The 24,283-nt window shown below is 44.1% G+C and overlaps 1 protein-coding gene across 1 annotated transcript; it reads left to right on the top strand.

The window, feature by feature from the left end:
- The first annotated feature begins 948 nt into the window (after positions 1-948).
- Positions 949-23,598, top strand: LOC118835693 (zinc finger protein 420-like). Its single transcript, XM_036742935.1, has 5 exons — positions 949-1,056; positions 2,557-2,609; positions 11,215-11,341; positions 12,707-12,802; positions 19,188-23,598. The coding sequence occupies exons 2-5, from the start codon at positions 2,577-2,579 to the stop codon at positions 21,707-21,709; spliced, it is 2,778 nt and encodes a 925-aa protein (XP_036598830.1). The 5' UTR covers positions 949-1,056; positions 2,557-2,576; the 3' UTR covers positions 21,710-23,598.
- The last annotated feature ends 685 nt before the right edge of the window (positions 23,599-24,283 follow it).

Raw genomic sequence — 24,283 nt, 5'->3', positions numbered from 1 at the left:
GTGGAGAAGAATTATGACCAAGGAATTAATTTTCTAAGGATACAATTGCACCATTTTAATTTTTTAAATAAACTGCATGTTTTATACAATGGTTTCCCACAGATCCCAATAAAAAATCAAAGCATGATCATAACATAAACAATGTTACCTATTTAAACATGAAACAAAATTGCCGGTCCAATGACATCAATTTAGTTCCTGAATTATCTTAAATGGACAAATCATTTTATCCATCCACCCATTGAGAGTAATTCTAATCCACTGACATTTAATTCTTCTTACAGTTCCTAAAGATATCCCCTTAATGCTAAATTGGAAATGTATTTTGCTTTATGGTCTGATCTCCCTGTAGAGGGTCAAACATCCCCGTTCTTGCTGTGGGAGAACACAGCTGATTTTCAAGGAGCCCACAGTCTAATTTAGATTGAGGGGAGCTCAGTCCAATCCTATCAGGATTTACAGTTGCAAACGGTCAGTAGAATCGCAGTTTCCCAAGGGCCGTTTGCTGCCAGCATCTCGAAGTAGATCCCTGCCACTTTCCTTTAGTCTGGTGCCCACGTTTCTCTTGGCAGCCTTTCTGCTCCCAAGGGGGAGGGTCTGAGTCCCAGAGCAGGGGGAGGGAGGGAGGGAGGAAGTGGGGGAGGCGGTGGAGAGCTGGTGAGGGGAACTCTCAGAGCTCTCCAGCCCTGTGAGTGGTGCCCAGGGGGAATAAGGCCCTGAGATGGATTTGGAGACCCGGGAGGAGTGTAGGGGAGATCATGCCAGCAGGCAAGGCATTCCCTGTGGTCTGAAGCATTCCCTGTGGTCTGAGGCATTCCCTGTGATAGCGGGCAGGGCTTGAGGAAGAGGGGCAGGGCTTGGGGAAGAGAGGCAGGGGGTGGCTCTTGGTTTGATTGGATAAAAGGACTCATCCTGGGGGCCTTGGGGGATGGGAAGGGTGGGGCTATTGGGCGGAGGAGGCCCCTTCCTGAGTGGACTGGCGGAAGCAGGAAACAGGAAACTTTTCCTCTGCATTCTCTGCCTTCTGGTAGCCAGCTCTGCGGGTGCAGGTCTCAGGTAGGTCGGAACCGGGCCCCACGCAGGTCCTGCCTTCTTCTGGCTGCCGGTGCCACTGGGTCTCATGCTCTTCTCTGACCTCACGGTGAATGTCCTCTGGGTCCGCCAGGAGCACACCTGCCTCCCTGCCCAGACCACTGGAGGAGCTGCCCGCTCCAGCTCTTCCAGACCCCCAATCACTTCCCAATGTCCGGGGTCCCCCTCCCCAGATTTCTCATTGGGTCACACTTTCCCAACCTTCAGACTTTGCCCTTAGGGACCCAGAAGTGCTGCTTTCAGCCTTCCCATCCGGACCCAGGCGTCCTGTCTCCCTGCCCCAGCTCCCACCTTCACAGCCAGCACCCTGGGAGGAACCAGGAGTTGTGCCTGTCCCGAGGACCCGCCTTGTAAGCAGGAGCCAAAGCTCTTTCCGGGCCCCTTTACTGTCACCCCAGGTGCTGGGCTGTTTCCGTCTCATGTCCCGGCCACGTGGCTCGCTGTCTCCACTTTCCCTTTCGCGATTCTGATCCTAAGCTTTACTGGAGGTCCCGGGAGTCCTCCCTGGCTCCCAGGCACACTTCAGAGCATAGTCTGCTGGCTTTGCCAGACCGTGTCCACCCGAAACCCATTTGTCCCTCTCGAGACCCTGACCTCCCTGCCATGATCTGTGTTACACTGTCTTGCCTCCCAGACTCAGCCCTGCCCCCGCTCCTTTCAGAACTCTCAGGTCCCATGCAGGGGGCTGAATCCCACACTGGGTTTTCTCTCCCAATCTCTGACTTCCCTGATCCTTCCCTGGCAGCTGCATTGCGGAGCTCGCCCTAAAGAGCTCTGAGAGGAGCCACTGAGTTTCTGACTGGTCTCATCCCATCTGGGATCCCAAGGTGCCCCCTCTGCCTCCTGGGGCTCTGTAGCAGGAGGACAGAGGAAGGGAAGTAGTCTTCCTGTTCAGACCCACCTCATTTCCAAGCCTGCTTCTTCCCTCCCTCTACCAGTTGGAGTCATTCCCCTGAGGGCAGGCCCTGGATCTTTCTATTCCCAGGGTATCTGTACCTCCAAATCCCTTTAGTTTCCCCTAAGAGGAGAGAGGAAAGAGCTCTCCCTGTGTGGGATCCTTCTTCCTCCCCAGCTCAGTCTGCAGAGGACCCCTTGGCCCAAGCAGGTACGGGGTCAAATCTAGTCACCAAAGCCGGAGGGAAATTAGATTTATTATGAGGCACAAAAATAGGAATCCCCCAGAGTATGAGCACCAAGGCAGTCAGCCTGGGATGAAGGTTACAGGTGGGGCTGATGGGCTAAAGAAGGGAAAGAATTTTCCAGTTGGCTCCAGGCTGTCTCCTGGTTATCAGGAAGGCTTAGAATTGGGACATTCCATGATTAGTGGGGACATCTGTGAGGAAGAGCTTTAGCTGTGGGCCATAGAGGGTGGGGGAGCAGGTCCCTGTGGTAGACAAGGACCAGGGATAAGAAGGAGGAACTTTACAAAATGGAGTCACTTTGGTTCCTTTGCCATCTACACAGGGAGCCTGGATTCAGAGGGAATGGCCCCTGGGAGCAGCCGAAGCCCAGCCCAGGTGAGTGCAGTCCATCCACAAGCTTGACCAACATTAGCAATCCAGCCATTTCCATAAACCTCCTAGAGGATGGTCCATGAAGCTGGCAATACCTGCCTTATGGGTCGTTTCTTTATAAGAATTGTCATGAAAATAATTACAGTAGTAACAACACTGCCCTGCTCCCGTTTTCAGCTGATTCCTTAGCATCCTGGTGTCTGGAGCACTGCCCTGTACCCCACCCCCCATGCTGCCCTCCCTGGTTCTCTTTGTGAGGCAATTAGGGTTAATTGACTTATCCAGGGTCACAGAGCTAGTAAGTCTCAAATCCCTGAAGTCAGATTTGACTTAAGTCCTGGGGACTCTATGGCCAGTGCTCTATCTACTACTCAACCTACCACTCCCCATTTGGTTTTAACTTCTCTTTCATTGCAGCTGACTGACAAGGGTGACCCCTTCATTCCTTAGTGTCTATCACCCAGGGATCCTGTCTTTGCTCTCTTAATGCCTGCCAGCACCCCCTCCCCCTACACAGCTCCTGCCCCTCCTCTCTCTTTCTTGTGGCCAAGCTCTCCCTTCTAGTGACTGAAGACCCAGGAAATCCTTCACCCTGAGTCTTGCCTGGGCACACCTGGAGCAGAGCCCTGAAGGCTCCCCCAGCTCTTGTCCACTGCTGTGTTGCCAACAAAGCACAAACTGTGCTCCTGGTGCTGTTCATGTCCTCCTGCCTCAGGTCACACAAGCCTTCCCAGGTCCCTCTGCAGCCCTCCCCTTCACCAGTTCTCAGGTCAAGTCAATGAGCATTTAGAAAGACCCTGGAAAGAGAAGCCCAAGGTTTCTTGTACAGACTGCTCTGGAACCATCCTGCTGCTCCTAGGTTTCTAAGACTTACCCTGGCACAGTGATTGAGTGATGGACAGCTTCTCCACTGTTTAAAAGAGGCTCCTGGGATTCTCACCCTTGCCTCTGTTGGTTCTGGGCACCAGGACCAGCTTCACCACATACCATATTTCTGTACAGATTGGCTTCCTGGGGGGATAATTTGGTCTTCCCTGGCAGAGTGTCTCATGCCCTGGCAGAGACCATGAGGGCAGCAAGGAGAAAAGGGAGAATGGACAGAGTCAAGTTAGTGTGTCAAGGTATCTCAGACTGCTTCTTGGAAAATCTGAGTCTCCCATAGGCTGGAGCAGGTCGTAGATTGACCTGGGAAGGGACTAATGGATGGAAGTGACTGGAGCCAATACTGTTTAGATGTTAAGCAAAAAGCAGATACCCCTAGGTCATTTCACAAGCAAAAGGAGCTTTATATAAGTATAGCATAAAAGGGCATTCAGTATGGATAAGAGAGTTCTTTAGCTTGAGTAGACAAGGCTCACCTCACCTCCATGTGGTGGGTAGAGCCAGCTGTGGCAGTGTGCCATTTGGGGAAATCTGTCTTATCTGAAGAACCCTGCTTTCACAAGGATGGACTTTTATGCCTTTAGATTCCCAGGTAGCTGCACTAATTTGTCCAGAGTCCCTTAGAATACTGCTTGAAGGGAGACACATGGAGCCTTTGCCCACTATGGAAGTCAGGTCCTCAGGATGGTTTTGTCACCTTTCTGGGTGAAAAAAAACCCCATAAACTGGCCTAACCATGTGACAAAGGAAGGACAGAATTCCAGGAGGTAGTGGCCCCTTCACACATGGGGAGGGTGCAACCTTTGACAGGCATCAGGTGAGTGAGTGGTCAGTCTGATTTCAAGAGTGGCTGATGGAAGAAAAACCAGCATTCATGATCAACCACCTACTAAGTGCCAGGCACTGAGGTCACCACCTTACCAATACCTCACTGACCCTTACAACCAACCTTATGGAGTCTGGAGAATATTGGAGAAAATTTTTTACCTCATTTTTAAATTCAATTTTTTTTACTTGAGAAAGTAGCCATTTCTCCCTTCCCTTTGTGCCGCGCACCCCTCCTCCCCCCTTTAAGAAAGCATGAAAAACCAGCCCCTATTGCAGGAATGTCTGTAGTGAAGGTAAACAAAATTTGGTTGTAGCTGAAGAACATTATATCAGCTGGTACTTTGAGTATCAACTCTGTCAAGAGGTAAGCAACATGTCCTCATGACCCCTCAGGAATCGATGGATCATTGCCTTCCAGACTTCCAATGTGTACGTACACGCATGAATACGTGCGTTGGTATCAGTCAAGGTCTACCTAATTATCTTCCCACCTGCTCCCTCCCCCACACTGGTAAGGCAATGTAGGCAAAACCCATTACACTCAATTCATACTCAATCTGAAAAACAATACCATGGCACCAATCCCCTAAAACATATTTCTCCTTCTCTCCCTCCTGAGTCCTTCCTTTCTAGGTTGTAGGCAGCCTGTTTCTTCCTCATTGGCCCTCTGAAGTCTTGGTTGGTCACTGTGTTACTTCCTGGTCCATGCAATAGTATCCCAGTACATTTGTTAAACTTCCTTATTCATCCATACCCCATTTATGTATAATCCCTCAGATTCTCTTTCTTTTTCACCTTGAAAAGAAATATAAAAATTATAAAAATGGAATGTGTTTTGTTTAGGCCTAAGCCCTCCCATAGTCTATCCTTCTACTTCCCCCTCTCCTTTCTTTCCCTTCCTTCCTTTTCACTAGTGAGTAACATGTCTTTCTGTACAGAACTCTGTGTTGTGTGTGCTCTTCCTTTGACTGGAGGACTAACGTTCAGGCATCACATGTTTCCACCGTGTCCCCGCCTTCCTGTTGCTATAGATAGCTACTTGTACCCCATCATTATGTGAGATAATGTTTCCTAAACCTCCTTTCCATTCACCTACCTCAGTGCATTCCTCTTCTTCTCTTTCCATCTTTCCCTTCAGATCAAGACATAACAGAATCCCTCCCAGGTCTTCTCTAATTTGATTCCCTCTATGAGCCCTGAGAGAGATCAGAGAGGACACATATCACCTCCCCATATTTGAATAAAAGTAGTTTATCCTTTATTTTTTTTATTCCCCTAGACTAGTTTACCTTTGTCTTCAGATGTGTTTGAACTTCAAAAGCTCTCTGCAGTTATGGTCTCTTCAGGAAGAATGCTTGGAAGTCCTTTCCTTAAGGTTCATTTCCCCCTATTTCATTATACTCAGTTTTGTTGGGTAAATCAGTCTCGGCTATAAGGCCACATCCTTTACCTTCTAGCATATGCTATTCCAAGCTCTGTGCTCTTTAATAATGGTTATTGACAAAGTGTGTGTGATCCTGCGGCTGCTTGGTACTTGAATTCTTTTGTTTTGTCTTGTTTTTCTGACTGCTTGCTGTATTTTTCGTGTTACCTGTTAGCTCTGTGTTTTTGGCAATGGTGTTGCTGGGAGTTTTCATGGAGAGCTTTCTTTCAAGAAGTGAGCTGTGGGTTATTTTGACTTTCTCCTCTGGTTGTAAGACACCTGGGCAGTTTTAGGATTTCTTGAAATCTCATGCCTAGGCTCCTTTGTTTAATGGTGTTCAGATAGTCCAAAGTTATCTAAATTTTCCCTTCTTTTCTATGTGAGTTGACTTTTACTCTGAGTTATTTCCTGTGAGCCATTTTCTTCTGTTTATTTTTCAACATTTTAAACTTGTTTTTTTAATATTTGCTATTGCCTTGTGGCTTCTGTTTATTGTATTCAAAGTTTTAGAGAGGTTATTGCTTAGCCAAGGTTTGGTACCACTTGTACCAATCTGTTAACTCCTTGATACTTTCTTCCTCACCACTCATTTCTTTTCCATTTATTTCCCCTCCAACTCTCTCATTCTACTTATAAACATGTTTCACTCTTGCTTCAATGCTTCCAGAAATTCTGGTTGAGTTTGTGATCAAGCTGTGTTTTTCTGAGGCAGTGCTTACAGATGTGAGTCACTCTTCTGCATCTGTGTCTCCAGTTCGTCTGTCACCAAAAGCGTTCATTATGGTGAGGTTCTTCTTTTGTTGGGTCATTCTTTCAGCCTACTTCCCGTGCATCACCTTGGAGGGAATGTCTGGGCTGCTCTTGTGGTTGCTTCCTTGGGGTCCTGACAGTTGTCTTATTGCAGGAAGTCAGGGGCAGGATAGAGGCCTATGAGTTCTCAGTGTTGGCAAAGTTGTGTGATCCAGAGCAAAGTCAGATTGTTGCCCTCCTGCTCTGAGCTCTCCAAGTTTCTGGCCTGGGTTTGAGTCTCTGCAAGAGTGGACTGCTGCCAGGCTCAGGGAGTCAGGATTGTAAGTTTCTCTTTATTTTGGGTTTCAGGCCTTGTTATTCCACTGTAGGCTGGGCTGGATATTGGAAGGCAGACCCTGCTTGTCATCCCAGGCCTGGGCCACACCCGTGCTTCTGCTGGTTCCTGCTCTTCCTTCCTTCCTTCATTCCCCAGGGTCACCCCACCCACTGCTTGGCATACATTCCCTAGACCCTGGTTATGTGAGCTGGGCATGGTAGAGGGTGAGAAAGCTGCCAGTGGTAGCCATCCTCTTCTAGTTTCCTGACATGGGTCTGAATCTTTTTGCCCTGTTACTCAGGATTTCATTGTCGGAATGCAGTGCAGTGTCTTCCTCACTAGGTTTGGGATAAGGGTCCAGGGACCTCCCGTTTTCCCCACTGTGCCAACCTGGACCAAGGACTCCCAGGTTTTTCTGGTTTTCCCCATCAAGATTTGGTCTGGTACATTGTCCACATCTGTTAGCTCTTTGTGGAGAGGAGTTTACTGCATTTCTTCCTCACTGTGCCATCTTGACCCTGCCATGCCCAGAGACATTATCCTCACTTTACATAAGTGGAGAAAACTGACCCAGATGTTAAGGGATTTGCCCAGCATCCTATAGCTGTGAGTGTCTGAGGCTTGATGTGAGCCTAGGTCATCCCCAAGGTCAGTCTTCCTGACCCCTGGACCAGTGCTCTTGGCGGAGGAGGAAGATGAAAAGCTCCTGAAAGAAATCTGGCACTAAGATATTTGATCAAGAAACATTCATTAAGTGCTTGGGACACACAGAGAGGCAAGTGACAATACAGTTACTTAAGGCCCTCACAGCCTATTGGGGAACTGTGCCAAATAGGAACTAATTAAAAGAGAGAAAGCACTAGAATTGAGAGGGGTTGGGAGAAGCTTCCATTGATGAGACTGAAGTTGGGACCTGAGACAGCCAGTGAAGTCAGTAGGGCAGCTAGGTGGTACAGTGGATGGACTGGCAGGCCTGGAGTCAGGAAACCTGAGTTCAAATGAGGCCTCAGACTCTTACAAGCTGTGTGACCCTGGGCAACTCACTTGACCCTGTCTGCCTCAGTTTCCTCCTCTGTCAAATGAGCTGGAGAAGACAATGGCCAACCATGTAGTATCTTTGTGAAGAAAACTCCAAAATCATGAAGAGGTGGACATGAGTGAACAACAAAAGTAACATTAGGGGAGGACGGAGGCAGAGATGAGGAGGAAGAGTGTGACAGTGGGGCTGTCCAGTAAAATGGGTGTGGCCACTGAAAATGTGTGGAGCTGAGAGATGGAGGGTCTTGTTGAGGGAACAGCCAGGAGGCCAGGGTCACTGGATAGAAGAATACATATAGGGAGGAGGGACTAAGTGTTAACGGGCTTTGCATGACTTTTGTATTTGTATTTTGTACTGGGGGTTATTGAGTGGAGGGGCAGGATGGTGACATAGTCAGAGCCTCCCTTTAGTGGCTGAACAGAGGACACATTGGAGTGGGGAGAAACTTGAGGCTGGTAGACCCACCAGCAGGCTATAGTAATAGCCTAGGTGTGAAGTGTTGAAGGTTTGAACCTGGGTGGGGGCCTTCTTAGGTGGGGGAGAAGTGGTCATTTATGAGAGATGTTGCAAAGGTGAAATCAGCAGAGATGGACAACAGATGGGATGTGGTGGAGAGGGAATGTGAGGAGCAGACATCTTGGTGGCCTGGATTGGATAGGTGAGAACCTGGGCCTCCAGGTAACCTTTGAGGGTCAGCAGCAGTTGAAGACTCTAAATGGAATACCTAGGGGAATAACAGGTTCAGAATCCATTGTTGGTCTGGCTCAGATCCCAGGATGGCAGCAGGGGTTCACCCAGGTGCTAGCCCAGCCTGAAGCATGCACAAGAATCACCTGGGCAGGAATCGTAGTCTAACATAGGACCTGCAGAGCTGGCCAGCTGGCTGATAGTGTCCAAATTCAGTAGATTTGCTGTTGCCAAGAAGGCTGAAAACCAGATCAGGAGATTGCAGAACTAGGATCCCATTGTGGGCAAGGGAAATCTCCATCAACTTTGGCACAGATCAGACCACTTGAGGAGCACTGAAAGCTTGCAGGTCCCCAGGCTGAGCTGTCCTTGACACCAGGAGAGCACAGGAGGACCCAGGAGAACACAAGTTCAGCCCAGACACTCCTCCAGGAGGGCACAGAGACTGGCTTTACTTAAAATAAATAAAAGATCTAGTTTGCTTCCTGAATGGCTGAAATAAACTCTTCTCTACATGAAAACATGAAGAGCATTCTAGAAAGATAGTCATCTGAATCTGCACTGCACTGAGTGGTGTGAGAGGGTTCCCAGCAAGTGAAGGAGCCTTATCTGTTATTATACTGAGGGCTTGAGGTCACTCTGGCCATGTGTGAAATCCAAAACTTTACTTTACTTTACTCCTGGAGGAGTCAGTGATGATACAGATGTATCATCAGCGATGATACAGAAATGTGAGGGAGGAATGTTAGTTTTAAGAAGTGATGAAAGGCTGGTTTTAGAGAAGTCTGGGAAGATGTGTACTAACTGCTGCATAGCAAAGGGAATAGAACGAGGAACGCAGTTTATCTGGAGACAGTGCTGTAAAGCTGACCTTGAAAGACCTGGGAATCCTGATGTGTGATGTGATCTGCCACTATTCCAGAGGACTAATCTAACATGCCACCTGCCTCCCCTTCTGATAGAGGTGACTCAGTCCAGAATAAAACTTTTGGATGTGGGCAATGTGAAATTGGGGTGAAATTGGGGTGAAATTATACATGTTGAAAACAGAATTTGGTTTTTCAGTTCATTTTCAATGAGGGTGAGCTTGAGAGCAAAAGAAGGGGGATTTTTTTTTTCTAAGGAAAAAAAAACGACTTGTTCTCCATGGGATCGAGGCTTTTTCCTCCCCATGTTCCTCAAGGCTTTAGGGAGGATCATTTTGTTTTGTCTGTAGAATTGGGAGCCAAGAGCTAGATACGTTGAGAAATGGCATCTTCAGGAGCACACAGAACTCCAACCCCTGAAGCCCAACCAAGAGCTGTATCCCAAGGGTATGTCCTGGGGACTCTGGGGAAGGAGAAGAGAATTTGCATTTATGCAGCAGCTTTGAATAATCCATGTGCCCTGGGAGGTGTAAGCTTGGAACTAGGAATGTGCTTGTGGTGCAGTGTGCCTACCTTTTTTGGGGATCTGATATATTTTTGTCCTTGGCATACTTGCATAGTAAACAGTTTTAAAAAATAAAAATTATATATATAAAAGGAATAAACACTTTGAAGTTCACTGGCTTCACCCAAGTTTCTAGAGTTGTGGGGGAGTGTTTAGATCATTTATTTCTCATAAGGAAGGAAACATTTCTGATGAATTAGCTCAAAGAAAACCGAAGCTAATGAAACATTGTGTTTTTTTTTAAGCAATAAAGGAACCCCGCCCCTTCTTCATTGTTTTTGTTCAGTCATTTCCTTCATATTCAACACTTAGCAAACCCATTAGGGTTTTTTCTTTTTTCTTTTTTTTTTTTTTTTTGCAAAGATACTGGAGTAGTTTGTCATTCCTTCTCCAGTTCATTTTACAGGTGAGGAAAGTTAGGTAAATAAGGTAAAGTGACTTGCCCAGGGCCACACAGCTAGTGAGTTTCTGAGGCCATATTTGGACTCATATACATGACGACTCTTGATCCCCAGCCCGGTACTCTATCCACCCTGCCACCTACCTTGCCCTTATATTAAGTAATTAATTTTGTAATTAAGGAATATGTGCTATAGACAAAGGAAAGCATTCTTAAAGCAAAGGCCTAAGCTGTTTTGGATTTGACACATGGCCAGAGTGACCTCAAGCCCTCAGTATAATAACAGATAAGGCTCCTTCACTTGCTGGGAACCCTCTCACACCACTCAGTGCAGTGCAGATTCAGATGACTATCTTTCTAGAATGCTCTTCATGTTTTCATGTAGAGAAGAGTTTATTTCAGCCATTCAGGAAGCAAACTAGATCTTTTATTTATCTTTATTTTCTTTTCAGTGATTATTAAATGTTTGTATTTTCGCCCAGAATGCAGTGTACCTGCCAGCTTCTCATGGTCTTTCCTTTACACTATATCACATCAGTTCTGATAAGGAAGAAATTTCACATCACCCTCTCTCTTCCTCCTCCATAGATGAACCTGCCTCACAGATAGAACACACACTTTCTCCCTGATTCCACAGTGAGACAGATTCCATAATAAGACATTTTTCAGCTTTATTACAACTTATGATACTTTCTCAAATTTGAATATGGATCATCTCAAAATTCCATTGGGTTCTTACTGACTGTGGTTTCAAGGGGTGACTGAAATTTCCTCCTGTAAGTTAATGAAGATTGGAATGTTTAACTCTGAAGTGTCTTTCAGCTGTATGTCCTCTGAATTGTGATGATTTAGGTGACAGTGACCTTTAAGGATGTGGCTGTGGACTTCACCCAGGAGGAGTGGGGCCTCTTGGACCATCCTCAGAAGGAGCTGTACAAGGAGGTGATGCTGGAGAATGCCCAGAACCTGCTATCCCTTGGTAAGGACACATCCCGTGGTAACTCTGCGACTGCAATCAAAGGGAATGTCTTCATTCATCTTTGGAGGCTTTGGAGCATCTATGAATTAATAGAGAAAAGTGTATGTCTCCTGTGTCCAAGAGACAGGCTCCCCTGGTACCTGGTTTTCCTATAGAAAGTCTTTGCATTTTGTGACAGGAAGCTGAGGGTTCCCTTTGTTGCTCCTGATGCTGTCTCTTACCGATTCTATTGAGCTTCAGCTCAAAGCTCCCATCACTGTGGAAGAATCTCAGACCTGGAAGTAATCTCAGGGGTTATTTGGTCTGACCTCTACCTGGACATGAACTTTTCTGCTACATCTCTGAAAACTGCCCAGGCAGCTTTTCCTTGCAGCCCCTTCCTCTTTGGGATGGGCCTAATATTTGGAATATTCTTCTATTTAACAAGCATACATTGGTAGCTCCTAGCTCTCACTTGTGGCAGGTGTAGCAGGTTTGTCCTTGATCTTCCTTCATGTTTCCCTCAACTTCCATCACAGATGGGGGGAGAGGAAGGGAAGGGAACAAACATTTACATTCACCTGTTTACCAGGGGCTGGAACAAGGGCTTTGTTCACAATGTTAAGTCACTTCATCCTCATAATAACCTTCCAGGGTGGGAGATATTATCAGGCCCATTTTACACTTGGGACACTGAGGCAAAAAGAGGTTAAGTGTCTTGTCCAGGGGCACACAGCTACTCACTGTCTGAGGCTGTATTTAAACTCAGGTGTTTCTGACTCTGGGCCCAGGGCTCTGTGTATTGCAGTACCAGCTGCCATGATTTTCTCCTCCTTCAGGATTCCTGGGAACCACTCTGGGGTCCTTGCTAGCATGCCCCTGTGAATGCCAGGAATAGTAGACTGACTGATCAGTAGAATTCGGATGAACTACATTGACTTTGCAGCAGGAGACTCTTCCCCCAATAGGCAAACACCCCTGAGTGAACAGTACATAAGGTTTATATAAGGGTCAGGGAGTGAGGAGCCAGGTAGGGGGACTGGGCTAAGGCTGAGTTCCTCAAGGTCCCTGTGGCTTAGGCTTGAGGCTGATCTGACACAATAACCTTTTACCCAGTGTTGGGTCGAGGAGTTTCTGCCAGAATGGAACATAACAGGATGGGGGCAGAAGGTTTGGCTGTTTCTCAGGACAGGGTGTACAATACATCCTACTATGGGTTACTTGCATTACAAACCTTAATGGGTCAGTACAGACTCCTATGTGTGACCAGAATGCAGTGATCCTCAAAATGGAACAGCTCTGTATCCACACCCCTTTCCCTCCCTGAAGAGAACTAAATTACATGTTTCTCTCCATGCTCATCCCTAACTGATTCCCCATGCCCAGGGCTTCCAGTTCCCAGGGAAGACGTGATCTCCTATTTTGAGCAAAGGGAAGCACCATGGCTGCTGGAGCAAGAAGGCCTGAGGAACCTCTGTCCAGGTGAGTGAGGTGAAAGCAGATGTTTGAGAGCTGTGATTATGAGAGGATGGTACATGTTGTGGTGAAGGAAGTACTAGGTTGGGGGGCAGGAAGGCCTGCCTGGGAATTGTTTTATTCCCATTTTTATTACCAGGGGCTTCCTGGCCAATAACTGAACCATCCCCATCTCTAAAACAAAAGTGTTAGACTCCTTGGCCTTTCAGCTCCCTTCCAGGAATAAATCTATCATCTTCTAAGAAGGTGTTGTTTGGAATTTGTGGAATGAAGTCTGCTGAAAGTGCCAAAAGTGTTTAGGCTCTCCAATATGAGCTCTTTCTTCGACCTTCTTCAAACCCACAAACATTTATTAAGATCTTGCTGCTTGCCAGGCCCTTTGCTAATCACTGAGGTGATAAAGATGTGCAAGGGGCATCCTCAGCCCTCCTGGATTTTACCATCTGGTGAATAGTCCAAAAACTGTAGAAAGCCAATGTGGAGAGGTTAAATTGGAGCTGGGCAAGAGAGGGAAGGCACTGAAGTGGGGAATCCTGGGAAAGGCCCATTGTGGAAGGTAGGCTCTGGCTGGGGCTTCAGGGAGGCCAGCATGAACATTCTCAGCCAAAGGGGTTGTGAGAAAAACCCAGGCTCCTGCTCACAGAACAGAAAGGAGGCCCATACCACTGGATTATAGCATATATGGGGGGAGATGGGGTGAAAGAACACTGGAGGAGTAGGAGGGGGCAGGTGATGAAGTGCTTTAGCAACCTTAGGGAGGATTTTACATTGGATCCTGTTGTTGGACAACCCTTGTAGCTGACCTGGTCAGGTGAGAGCTTTGGGAAGATGAGCTTGACAGCTGGAAGATTGACTGGACTGGGGGGAGATGAGGCAGTCAGAACAACTGGCAGGCTCTGCAGTACCTCAAGTGTGAGGTGATTGGGGCTTGAACCAAGACAGTGACAGTGCTGGGTGAGAAGGGGTATATGGGAGAGATGTCACACCAGTGGAGTCCCAGGAGTGAATGTGGGGTCAAAAGTGTGAATGTGTGAGAGCCAATGAGGAGTGCCTGACACTGCATCTCTGAGCCTGGAGTATTGAGGACGCCTCAGATAACATTAGGATTGTAGGCTGATGGGAGGGTTGGGGGAAAGAGAATGGGTTTCCTTTTGCAGAAGGTAAAAGGAGGACCGGGAGAGAGTAGTGTCCCTAATGCTTGTAGAGGAGAGTATCAAGAAAAAGGGGTGACTGACAGTGCCAGAGCCTACAGAGAAGTTAAGAAGAATGAGGATCAAGAAACGGCCATAGAATTGAGCAATTTCAGGATTGTTGGTAATTTTGGAGAAATAAATTTCGGTATAACAATAAAGTTGGGAGCCAGACTTGAGAGAGTTTCAAAGAAAGCAAAGGAAAGGAGTTCTATTACACCAGTTGTAAATGGCCATCTCTAGCTATTTGACCATGAAATGGAGAACAGATGTTGGATAGTATATTATGGGGTTGCAGGATTCATTGTGGGTGTTTTTTTTTTTCATTCTTTTTTTTTTTAAATTTATTTAACATATTTAGTTTTCAGCATTGATTTTCACAAGAGTTTGAATTACAAATTTTCTCCCCATTTCTACCCTCCCCCCCATTCCAAGATGGCGTATATTCTGGTTGCCCTGTTCCCCAGTCAGCGCTCCCCTCTGTCACCCCACTCCCCTCCCATCCTCTTTTCCCTTACTTTCTTGTAGGGCAAGATAAATTTCTACACCCCATTGTCTGTGTATCTTATTTTCTAGTTGCATGCAAAAACATTTTTGTTTGTTTTTTGAACATCTGTTTTTAAAACTTTGAGTTCCAAATTCTCTCCCCTCTTCCCTTCCCACCCACCCTCCCTAAGAAGTCAAGCAATTCAACATAGGCCACATGTGTATCATTATGTATAACCCTTCCACAATACTCATGTTGTGGAAGACTAACTATATTTTGCTCCTTCCCAACCCATCCCCCTTTATTGAATTTTCTCCCTTGACCCTGTCCCCTTTCGAAAGTGTTTGTTTTTGACTACCTCCACCCCCATCAGCCCTCCCCTCCATCACCCCGCCCCCCCATTTATTTTTATCTTCTTCCCTCTTCTTTCCTGTGGGGTAAGATTCCCCATTGGGTATGTATGGTATTCCCTCCTTAGGCCAAATCTGATGAGAGCAATGTTTACTCATTCCCCCCTTATCTGCCCTCTCCCCTCCTCCCACAGAACTGTTTGCTCTTGCCTCCTTTATGCAAGATAATCCACCCCATTCTATCTCTCCTTATCTCCCTCTCTCAGTATGTTCCTCTCTCATCCCTTAGTTTGATTTTATTTCTTTTAGATATCTTCCCTTCATCGTCAACTCACCCTGTGTCCGCTCGTGCTCGCTCTCTCTCTCTCTCTCTCTCTCTCTCTCTCTCTCTCTCTCCATATATACACACACATATATATATATAGATATATACAGACATAGATATATACATACATACACATTCATTGTGGGTGTTTTGAGAGAAATCATTTTATTTGTGACAACAGGACAGGAGTCCTTAGTATGGCAGAGAGTAAAAGTTGGTGGAAAAATGCAGATACTAGGGAAAAATATACCAAGGTAGGTGAGAGATGGAATGCAATTATTGGCACCCACAAAGTGATTTGGTTTAGCAAGCAAAGGATGACCTTTTTATCTGATACTGAGGCCAAAAAGGAAAAGAAGGCATCTGAGTAGTCTGAGATAAGGAGAATAAGATCGCTCTTGATAAATGTCCAGCTTTTTCAGTGAAATAAGAGGCCAAGTTTTTAGGCAGGAAGGTATGGATCTGTAGGGTGGAGGGAAGAGAACAAGCCATAGAGGAGGGTTGGGGATGAATGAAAAGATTTGGAAAAGCTTCTGTTGTGACTGGCTTGGGGAGTCATATAGGGAGATGTGAAAGGATTGCCTTGCCATGATGATGGGCCTGCTGAGATTGTGGAGCCTCCATTTGTGGTGGACCGAGGCAGCCTGGTTTCCTGGTTTTCTCCCTCTCATCCAGCAGCATGAGTAGGAGTGAAGGCTGCTGCCTTACTTGAAAGCAATCCAAGAGTAACTTTGCAGAAGTCATCAGCCCTAACTCCTTTCCTGATCTTTATAGCTCAGTCTCTGTCCCATTCTTGGAGAATCATTGAGCAGGTTCATGTAGGTGATGACCACTTCCTTTTAGGGAGCTGGGAAGTAGGTACTTGAAGGTGTCCCCTGGTATGAGACCCTTCAGGAGCCTAGAAAGAAGCCTCTGTGATCTTCCATGTTTGGTCTCGTCAGGTTCCACCAGGGTTAGAACCTGACCATTGTGTCTACTTAGAGGCGAGTGGGTTCAAGATAGAGAAAGAACCCTGATGGAAGTGAGAATATGTGAGAGAGACCAGAATGCAGGGATAGAGGCATAGGCTGGGCCTGCTGTCAACCCTGGGCAGAATCAAGCAACCAGTAAAGACCAATTAAGCACCTTGTGTTTTAGGCACTTTGCTAAGCTATGAAGGTACAAAGAAAGGCAAAAGAAAGTCTCTGCTTTCAGGGATGTCCTAGTTTAGTAAAAACATGAAGAGAGTTGGAGAAGAAGGAACAGAAAGTAAACCTCACTTTTAAATGGACTACTTGAAAGGAGACCGTTTTTGAATAGAAATACATTTAGTTCAATAGGGAAATGAGAGAGTACATGGAGTGAGGATAACAACAGTCTGAGAAGGAGAACAGAATGGGGGAGAAATAGTCTAAATCAAAATCATAGTGATAAAAACAATAGCAGCATCTACAGTCATATGAAAAAATAATCTAAATCTGCATCGATCAGAGAAAGGCAAATGAAAACAACACTGAGGCACTGCCTCACACTGATCAGAGTGGCTGATATCACAGAAAGGGGAAAGGTTGGATGTTGGAAGGGATGTGGAAAAGCTGGAATACTGATACACTGTTGCTGGAGTTGGGAAGTGATCCAAACATTACGGACAGCAATTTGGAATTCTGCTCAAAGGGCTATGAAATTTTGTATGCTCTTTGGTCCAACAATACGATTCCGGGGTCTATGTCCCAAAGACACAAAAAAGAGCTGGGACAAGGACCTATTTGCACAAAAATAAATATAGTACCTCTTTTGTGGGGAAAAGAATTAGAAATTGAGGGGATGCTCATCAATTGGGGAATGGCTAAACAGGCTGTGGCATATGATTGTAATTCAATATTCTTGTGCTATAAGAAATGACAAGCAGGGTGATATCAGAAAAACCTGGAAAAACTTACATGAACTGATGCATAGTGAAGTGAACAGAACCAGAAGAACATTGTACATAGCAACAGCAATATTGTTTGATGAAGAATTCTGAATGACTTAACTTTTCTCAGCAATGCAATCCCAAATGATGGAAATTCATTTTTTAAGATCTCTAACCAGTCCATAAAATGATTGGTGGTTACTCTTTAAAATATTTATTTTTCTAATTGTTCTTGACAAGTAGTGTATTAAATGATAAATGTACTTGAAGGTCAATTGCACAGATGTTTTTCAAACACTGTTTACATTTAAAACCTCCTTTGTAAAGATAAAATATCTTCAGTCATAACTTTCTATTTCCTACCAATGGAAAACCTTCTATACTTTCTTTGAAACTCTAGTGAATGACTAATCTGTGTTACCAACCAGTTCCTTTGAGAAGCTGACAGGAAGGTGAATAGTAAAGGTTCAAATCAGAAAACAAGCTTAACACTGTAACAAGGGGGCACTTTAAGGTTGGTTTTTGTAGAATGGTTGTGGTGGGTCCAGGATGGTTTCATTGTGGCCACTACTATGCATGCATAGCAATCATGGGTCCAAAGAGCCTGTTATCTCTGCTGCAGTTTGAATTACACATTTTCTCCCCATTTCTACCCTCCCCCCCCCACTCCAAGATGGCATATATTCTGGTTGCCCTGTTCCCCAGTCAGCCCTCCCTTCTGTCACCCCACTCCCCTCCCATCCCCTTTTCCCTTTCTTTCTTGTAGGGCAAGATAAATTTCTACGCCCCATTGCCTGTGTATCTAATTTTCTAGTTGCATGCACCAAGTAATTTTTTGATGTGCTAATTACAGCTTTGATGAGATGTGAGGTAACCCAGGAATGAGAGAACTACCCTGCTATAGTGGGAGCCAGCCAGTGAGGGTCTGTGCATGCCTGTGATCATTTGCAAATGAATGTCCCACCTCCCTGGGAATTTGGAAACAATTTGTTCTCACAACATGATGTTCTCACTGCATGAACCTCAAAAGGATTATGTGCCTGGCCATAATGACTTTGAGTCACTGCAGATAAGTCCTATTATGGTTGAAGTATGCACATGCTTGTTGTCCCAGAGGATAAATATCTTAGCCACAAAGTTGGGTGATTGCTTACTGCTTAAGGTGCCAAGGACAAATATTTCAGTTGAAATCTTTTGGACCACTGGCTAAAACCTCCAAGGGGTTTGTGAAATTCTAAATGGGAAGGGGCTTCAAGACAACTAATAGTGAAGATTGCTGTGCAGTCCCTCACAAAAGGATGATAGATCCAAATTAGTGTATGAGCACATATTTTCAGACATTGGAAATGCTGTGCATTTTAACATTGTGTTTATTATGATGATGGTTTTTTGGTAGAAACAGATTTTATTTTCTAATATAATATTTTATTTTCCACTATTAGGTACTAAAACAATTTCTAAACATTTGCTTAAATATAAAATTCCAAATTCTTTCACTTCTTCCCCTCTCCCCTCCCTGAGATGGTAAACAATCTGCTATAGGCTCTACATGTGCAGTCATTGTTACAAAGATTTTATTTTTGTTTTGGTGAACAGGGGCAGTTAGACTCAAACTTTTTTTTAAAAAAAATGTAATTGTTATCAAAATAAATAGTCTGAGGGGGTAGCAAGGTGGTGCAGTTGATAGAGTACCCCTTGAATCAAGAAGACCTGAGTTCAAATCTAAGTAGAGGCACTTGACACTTACTAGCTGGGTGCCCCCGGAGAAGTCCCTTGGCCCTGATTAACTTGCCAAAAAAAATATTAATAGGCCAGAACAAAATATTTTATGTATTAGGTAAATAGAAACAAAACAACCCAGTACTGGTATTTTTCATGTGACCTCAAATACTGCAACAGAAAAAAGAAAGATTGAATGTTGTTACTAGGGACCTTACATTACACTTGCAATTATGAGGGATTATGAAATAATTTGAACATTTAGTGTGTGTGCCCTAAATGGCATAATATCTGAAAAAAGGATTTAAAGGGCAAACGATGAAAGTGAAAAGGAAAGACTGAGTAGAAACAACCTTTCTAGTACTGCATTCTAATTCACAGGTTTGTTTTCACATCACAAATATGTTTATTGCTTCTTTCTTTCAAAAGGAGGGATCAGATTTCAAGTGAAGAAGACTCCTGCAGACCTAAGCCTTTGTATGGAAGAAACTCTGGAGCAAAGAGACAGGTATACTCCTGTCCAACATCAGAGAATCCACACTGGAGAGAAACCTTATGAATGTAATCAGTGTGGTAAAGCTTTTACAAAGCGGGCCTATCTTAGAGTACATCAGAGAATCCACACTGGAGAGAAACCTTATGAATGTAATCAATGTTCAAAGGCTTTCAGAGAAAGGCATACTCTTGTCCAACATCAGAGAATCCACACTGGAGAGAAACCTTATGAATGTAATCAATGTGCAAAGGCTTTCAGAGACAGGTATACTCTTGTCCAACATCAGAGAATCCACACTGGAGAGAAACCTTATGAATGTAATCAATGTGCAAAGGCTTTTAGAGACAGGTATACTCTTGTCCAACATCAGAGAATCCACACTGGAGAGAAACCTTATGAATGTAATCAATGTGGAAAGGCTTTCAGAGGCAGCTCAAGTCTTGCTGAACATCGGAAAACCCACACTGGAGAGAAACCTTATGAATGTAATCAATGTGCAAAGGCTTTCAGAGACAGGTATTCTCTTGTCCAACATCAGAGAATCCACACTGGAGAGAAACCTTATGAATGTAATCAATGTGGAAAGTCTTTTAGAGACAAGTATACTCTTGTCCAACATCAGAGAATCCACACTGGAGAGAAACCTTATGAATGTAATCAGTGTGGTGAAGCTTTTATAAAGCGGGCCAACCTTAAAGTACATCAGAGAATCCACACTGGAGAGAAACCTTATGAATGTAATCAATGTGCAAAGGATTTCAGAGACAGGTATACTCTTGTCCAACATCAGAGAATCCACACTGGAGAGAAACCTTATGAATGTAATCAATGTGGAAAGTCTTTTAGAGACAAGTATACTCTTGTCCAACATCAGAGAATCCACACTGGAGAGAAACCTTATGAATGTAATCAATGTGGAAAGGCTTTCACATGGAGGATTGGTCTTGCTGAACATCAGAAAACCCACACTGGAGAGAAACCTTATGACTGTAATCAATGTGCAAAGGCTTTCAGAGACAGGTATACTCTTGTCCAACATCAGAGAATCCACACTGGAGAGAAACCTTATGAATGTAATCAATGTGGAAAGTCTTTTAGAGACAAGTATACTCTTGTCCAACATCAGAGAATCCACACCGGAGAGAAACCTTATGAATGTAATCAGTGTGGTAAAGCTTTTATAAAGCAGGCCAACCTTACAGTACATCAAAGAATCCACACTGGAGAGAAGCCTTATGAATGCAATCAGTGTGGAAAGGCTTTCAGAGACAGCTCCACTTTTGCTGAACATCAGAGAATCCACACTGGAGAGAAACCTTATGAATGTAATCAATGTGGAAAGGCTTTCACATGGAGGATTGGTCTTGCTGAACATCAGAAAACCCACACTGGAGAGAAACCTTATGTATGTAATCAATGTGGAAAGGCTTTTAGAGACAGGTCCACTCTTGTCCAACATCAGAGAATCCACACTGGAGAGAAACCTTATGAATGTAATCAGTGTGGTAAAGCGTTTATAAAGCAGGCCAACCTTAAAGTACATCAGAGAATCCACACTGGAGAGAAACCTTATGAATGTAATCCTTGTGGAAAGGCTTTCAGACTCAGATCCAGTCTAGTACAACATCAGAGAATCCACACTGGAGAGAAACCTTTTGAATGTAATCTGTGTGGAAAGGCTTTCAGACTCAGATCCACTCTAGTTCAACATCAGAGAATCCACACTGGAGAGAAACCTTTTGAATGTAATCTGTGTGGAAAGGCTTTCAGATCCAGCTACCATCTTGTTGAACATCAGAGAATCCACACTGGAGAGAAACCTTATGAATGTAATCAATGTGGAAAGTCTTTTAGAGACGAGTATACTCTTGTCCAACATCAGAGAATCCACACTGGAGAGAAACCTTATGAATGCAATCAGTGTGGAAAGGTTTTCAGAGGCAACTCTCCTCTAATTAAACATCAGAGAATCCACACTGGAGAGAAACCTTATGAATGTAATCTGTGTGGAAAGGCTTTCAGAGTCAGCTCCAGTCTAGTTCAACATCAGAGAATCCACACTGGCGAGAAACCTTTTGAATGTAATCTGTGTGGAAAGGCTTTCAGATCCAGCTACCATCTTGTTGAACATCAGAGAATCCACACTGGAGAGAAACCTTATGAATGTAACCAGTGTGGAAAGGCTTTCAGATGCAGCTCCCACTTTGTTGGACATCAGAGAATCCACACTGGAGAAAAACCTTATGAATGTAATCTGTGTGGAAAGGCCTTCAGAGTAAGCTCAAGGCTTGTAGAACATCAGAGAATCCACACTGGAGAAAAACCTTATGAATGTGATCACTGTGGAAAACCTTTTAGAACAAGCTCCAGTCTAGTTCATCATCGGAGAATGCACACTGGAGAAAATACAATCCATGTGGCAAAGCCTTCAAGCAAAAGCCAGTCACATGATTGAGGAGCCATGTCAGTGGATTATAGAGCTTTGTAGACAGCAGAAAATTCTGCACATAAGACATTTATGGCTTCACTGTGAAGAATGCCTTCAGGCAGAAATTGTTTGTTATCCTCCCATGAGAGGATACTGTAACAGGATTTTTACTGAGCCAGTCTCTAACCTGAAAATGCTTGGAGCCACACAAAGCAGGCCTAGAAACAGGAGTGTCAGTAATCAAGTTGTTTAATTAATCAGTGTCAGAGTGAGGAATATTTCCTTAACTGAAGTAAAAGCATAGGTTTTATACTTGAGTCACAACTAGGGAAGGAGAGGGGAAGGTGGATTTTAGCGGTTTCCCAGGAGAAATCCACAAGTCTCACAACACAACAGTTCTGGAGTCATGTCTTTGTGGGTTGTGACCTCCTCCCCTAAAGCAGAGAACCAGAGTTCTCTGAGGGGAACAGGTTCCACAATCTTTGATTTACTTCACTTTAGGTCCAGTGATTGTGACCCTTGTCAAGAGTTTTGATTAATCAGTTCAGTCTGTATTGTGAGCTGAGTGACAAGCCAGAGAGCCAGCCCTTGAAAACATTGCATTACTAGTATATTCATTACACATATCATATCGATTATTATGAAAATTGTAATTTCCTTTCTCAATACTTACTAGGACAAAACCTTATGAATGTGCTGCATGGGGACATGCCTTTCTCTGCACATGTAGGTCACTGCTGAAGCTTAAATTTTGTGCCTTTATAATAGAATGGTGAAATAAAAGGAAATAAGTCATGCCATCCCACCAGGTTGCAAAACCAAGAAAGGAAATAGGCTCAAAAACTAGGACTGAGTGAAGGAAGAAGTCTAGAATAGAAGAATGGAATCTCTCCAGAATTAGGAAATGAACTCACTTCAGTATTATGTCGATTGGGTGAAAATATTTGGTGAAAGGAAGAAGTAAGAGGTGTTTGATCAAGGGTATAAAAACTGGGTAATTTGGGGAAACTTTGTGGTCTCCTGCACTATATGTATGTATTTGCCTATGTTCAGGCTACTGCCTATGACAATCAAGAAACTTCTCATTCACTGTTTTTTGTGACTCCACAGTTGTGACAATGAGGAAGGGATTCCCCTGATGGACTTGATTGGAGAGCAGAGCCATTGTGTAAAAAAGCAGCTGATCCTAGGAAGGTAAGGGGCCCTGCCATTTCTGTCTCACCAGCCTCCCATGCTTGCTCCTCCACCAGCTTGGCAGGGGAGAGGCTTCTGGGCTGATGCTGACACATAGTCTGGGCCTCTGCACAGTCAAAGGGTCCTCCTGGGACTCCTCTACAGGAGACAGTTTGTTTCTTGGTAAATCTAAATAGACTGTTTCCTGCGACCAGATCAGCCAAAGCAAATAGGGTGAAAATGAACATTTTTCTGAAGAACTTGCAAAGCTTTCAAGAAGTCAGCCTCTCCCTCTGTTTTTCTAACTCTGGTTAAGGCCGGTAGGCAAACAAAAGACACTCAAGAGGGCAACAACTTTTTTTTCCTATCTTCAGAAATTTATAATGTCATTAAGTAAAAATCAAATGTATGACTTTGAAAAGAGAGTTGGACTGCCCGAAGGAGATGATAAGGAACCCTTTGCTGGCATTGGACACAGTGCCGTCTTGTATTGCCCCTACTCAGTTTCACATTACAATCCCAGAATAAAGAGAAGATGGAAGAAAAGAATTTGGAACTCACATGTTTTAACACAAAAAAATAAAGTGCTCCACTTACTATGCAAGCCAATTTGGAAACCTCAAAAGTGGCCACTGGATTGGAAAATGTCAGTTTAATTCCCAGTCCCAAAGTAGGGCTACAGCAGATGCATCTACAACATCTAAATTTAAAAAATAAATGAAGTACAGTAGTACTGGATAGTAGTACTATTATAGTGGGGAATGTTCATTTTCTTCTCTCCAAAATCGATCAGTCTAAGCAAAAAATAAATAAGAAAGTTGAGGAAGTGAATAGAATTTTTGATAAACTAGATTTGACAGATATCTTGGGAGAATTGAACAAATAAAGGGTACACTTTTTTCTGCGTGGTCCATGGGACAGTTACAAAAATTCACCACACTTTAGTCCATAAAAATTTTATAGTTAAAAGCAGAAAAATTTTAAGTATCCTTTTCAGATCATAATGCAATAAAAATGGTATTAAGTAAGGGACTGAGGAAACAGATTAAAAACTAATTGAGATTAACCTAATCTTAAAGAATGAGTGGGTTAAAGAAGAAATCGCAGAAATACAAATTTCATTAAGGAGAATGACAATAACTAGACATCAAAGTAGAATCTTTGGGATAAAGCAGTAGCAGTAATTGGATGAAAATTTCCATCTGTAAATGTATCAATGGAGAAAGAGCAGACTGATGAGTTGGGTATGAAATTGAGAGAAAAAAAACAATAAATAAAACTTGGAGTTGGCTCTATGAAAAAAAAATGTGTGATTTGATTAGAAAATGGAGCAGAAAGCCAAACCACTATTATAAAAAGTAAAAAGGGTAAGTAAGCCACTAACAAATATGAAATTAAAACAAGTAGAAGTGTTGTACCAGAAGCAAG

Source organism: Trichosurus vulpecula, chromosome 2 (genome assembly GCF_011100635.1).
Source record: "Trichosurus vulpecula isolate mTriVul1 chromosome 2, mTriVul1.pri, whole genome shotgun sequence".
NCBI classification, from domain to species: domain Eukaryota; kingdom Metazoa; phylum Chordata; class Mammalia; order Diprotodontia; family Phalangeridae; genus Trichosurus; species Trichosurus vulpecula.
This window is presented reverse-complemented; position numbering and strand designations above follow the sequence as displayed.

Excerpts from the sequence above, each read along its gene's own strand:
- LOC118835693 (XM_036742935.1), top strand. The coding sequence starts at position 2,577 with ATGGCCCCTGGGAGCAGCCGAAGCCCAGCCCAG. Across the intron at positions 11,342-12,706 it reads CCAGAACCTGCTATCCCTTG|GGCTTCCAGTTCCCAGGGAA; the intron begins GTAAGGACACAT and ends CCCCATGCCCAG. Across the intron at positions 12,803-19,187 it reads CCTGAGGAACCTCTGTCCAG|GAGGGATCAGATTTCAAGTG; the intron begins GTGAGTGAGGTG and ends TTCTTTCAAAAG.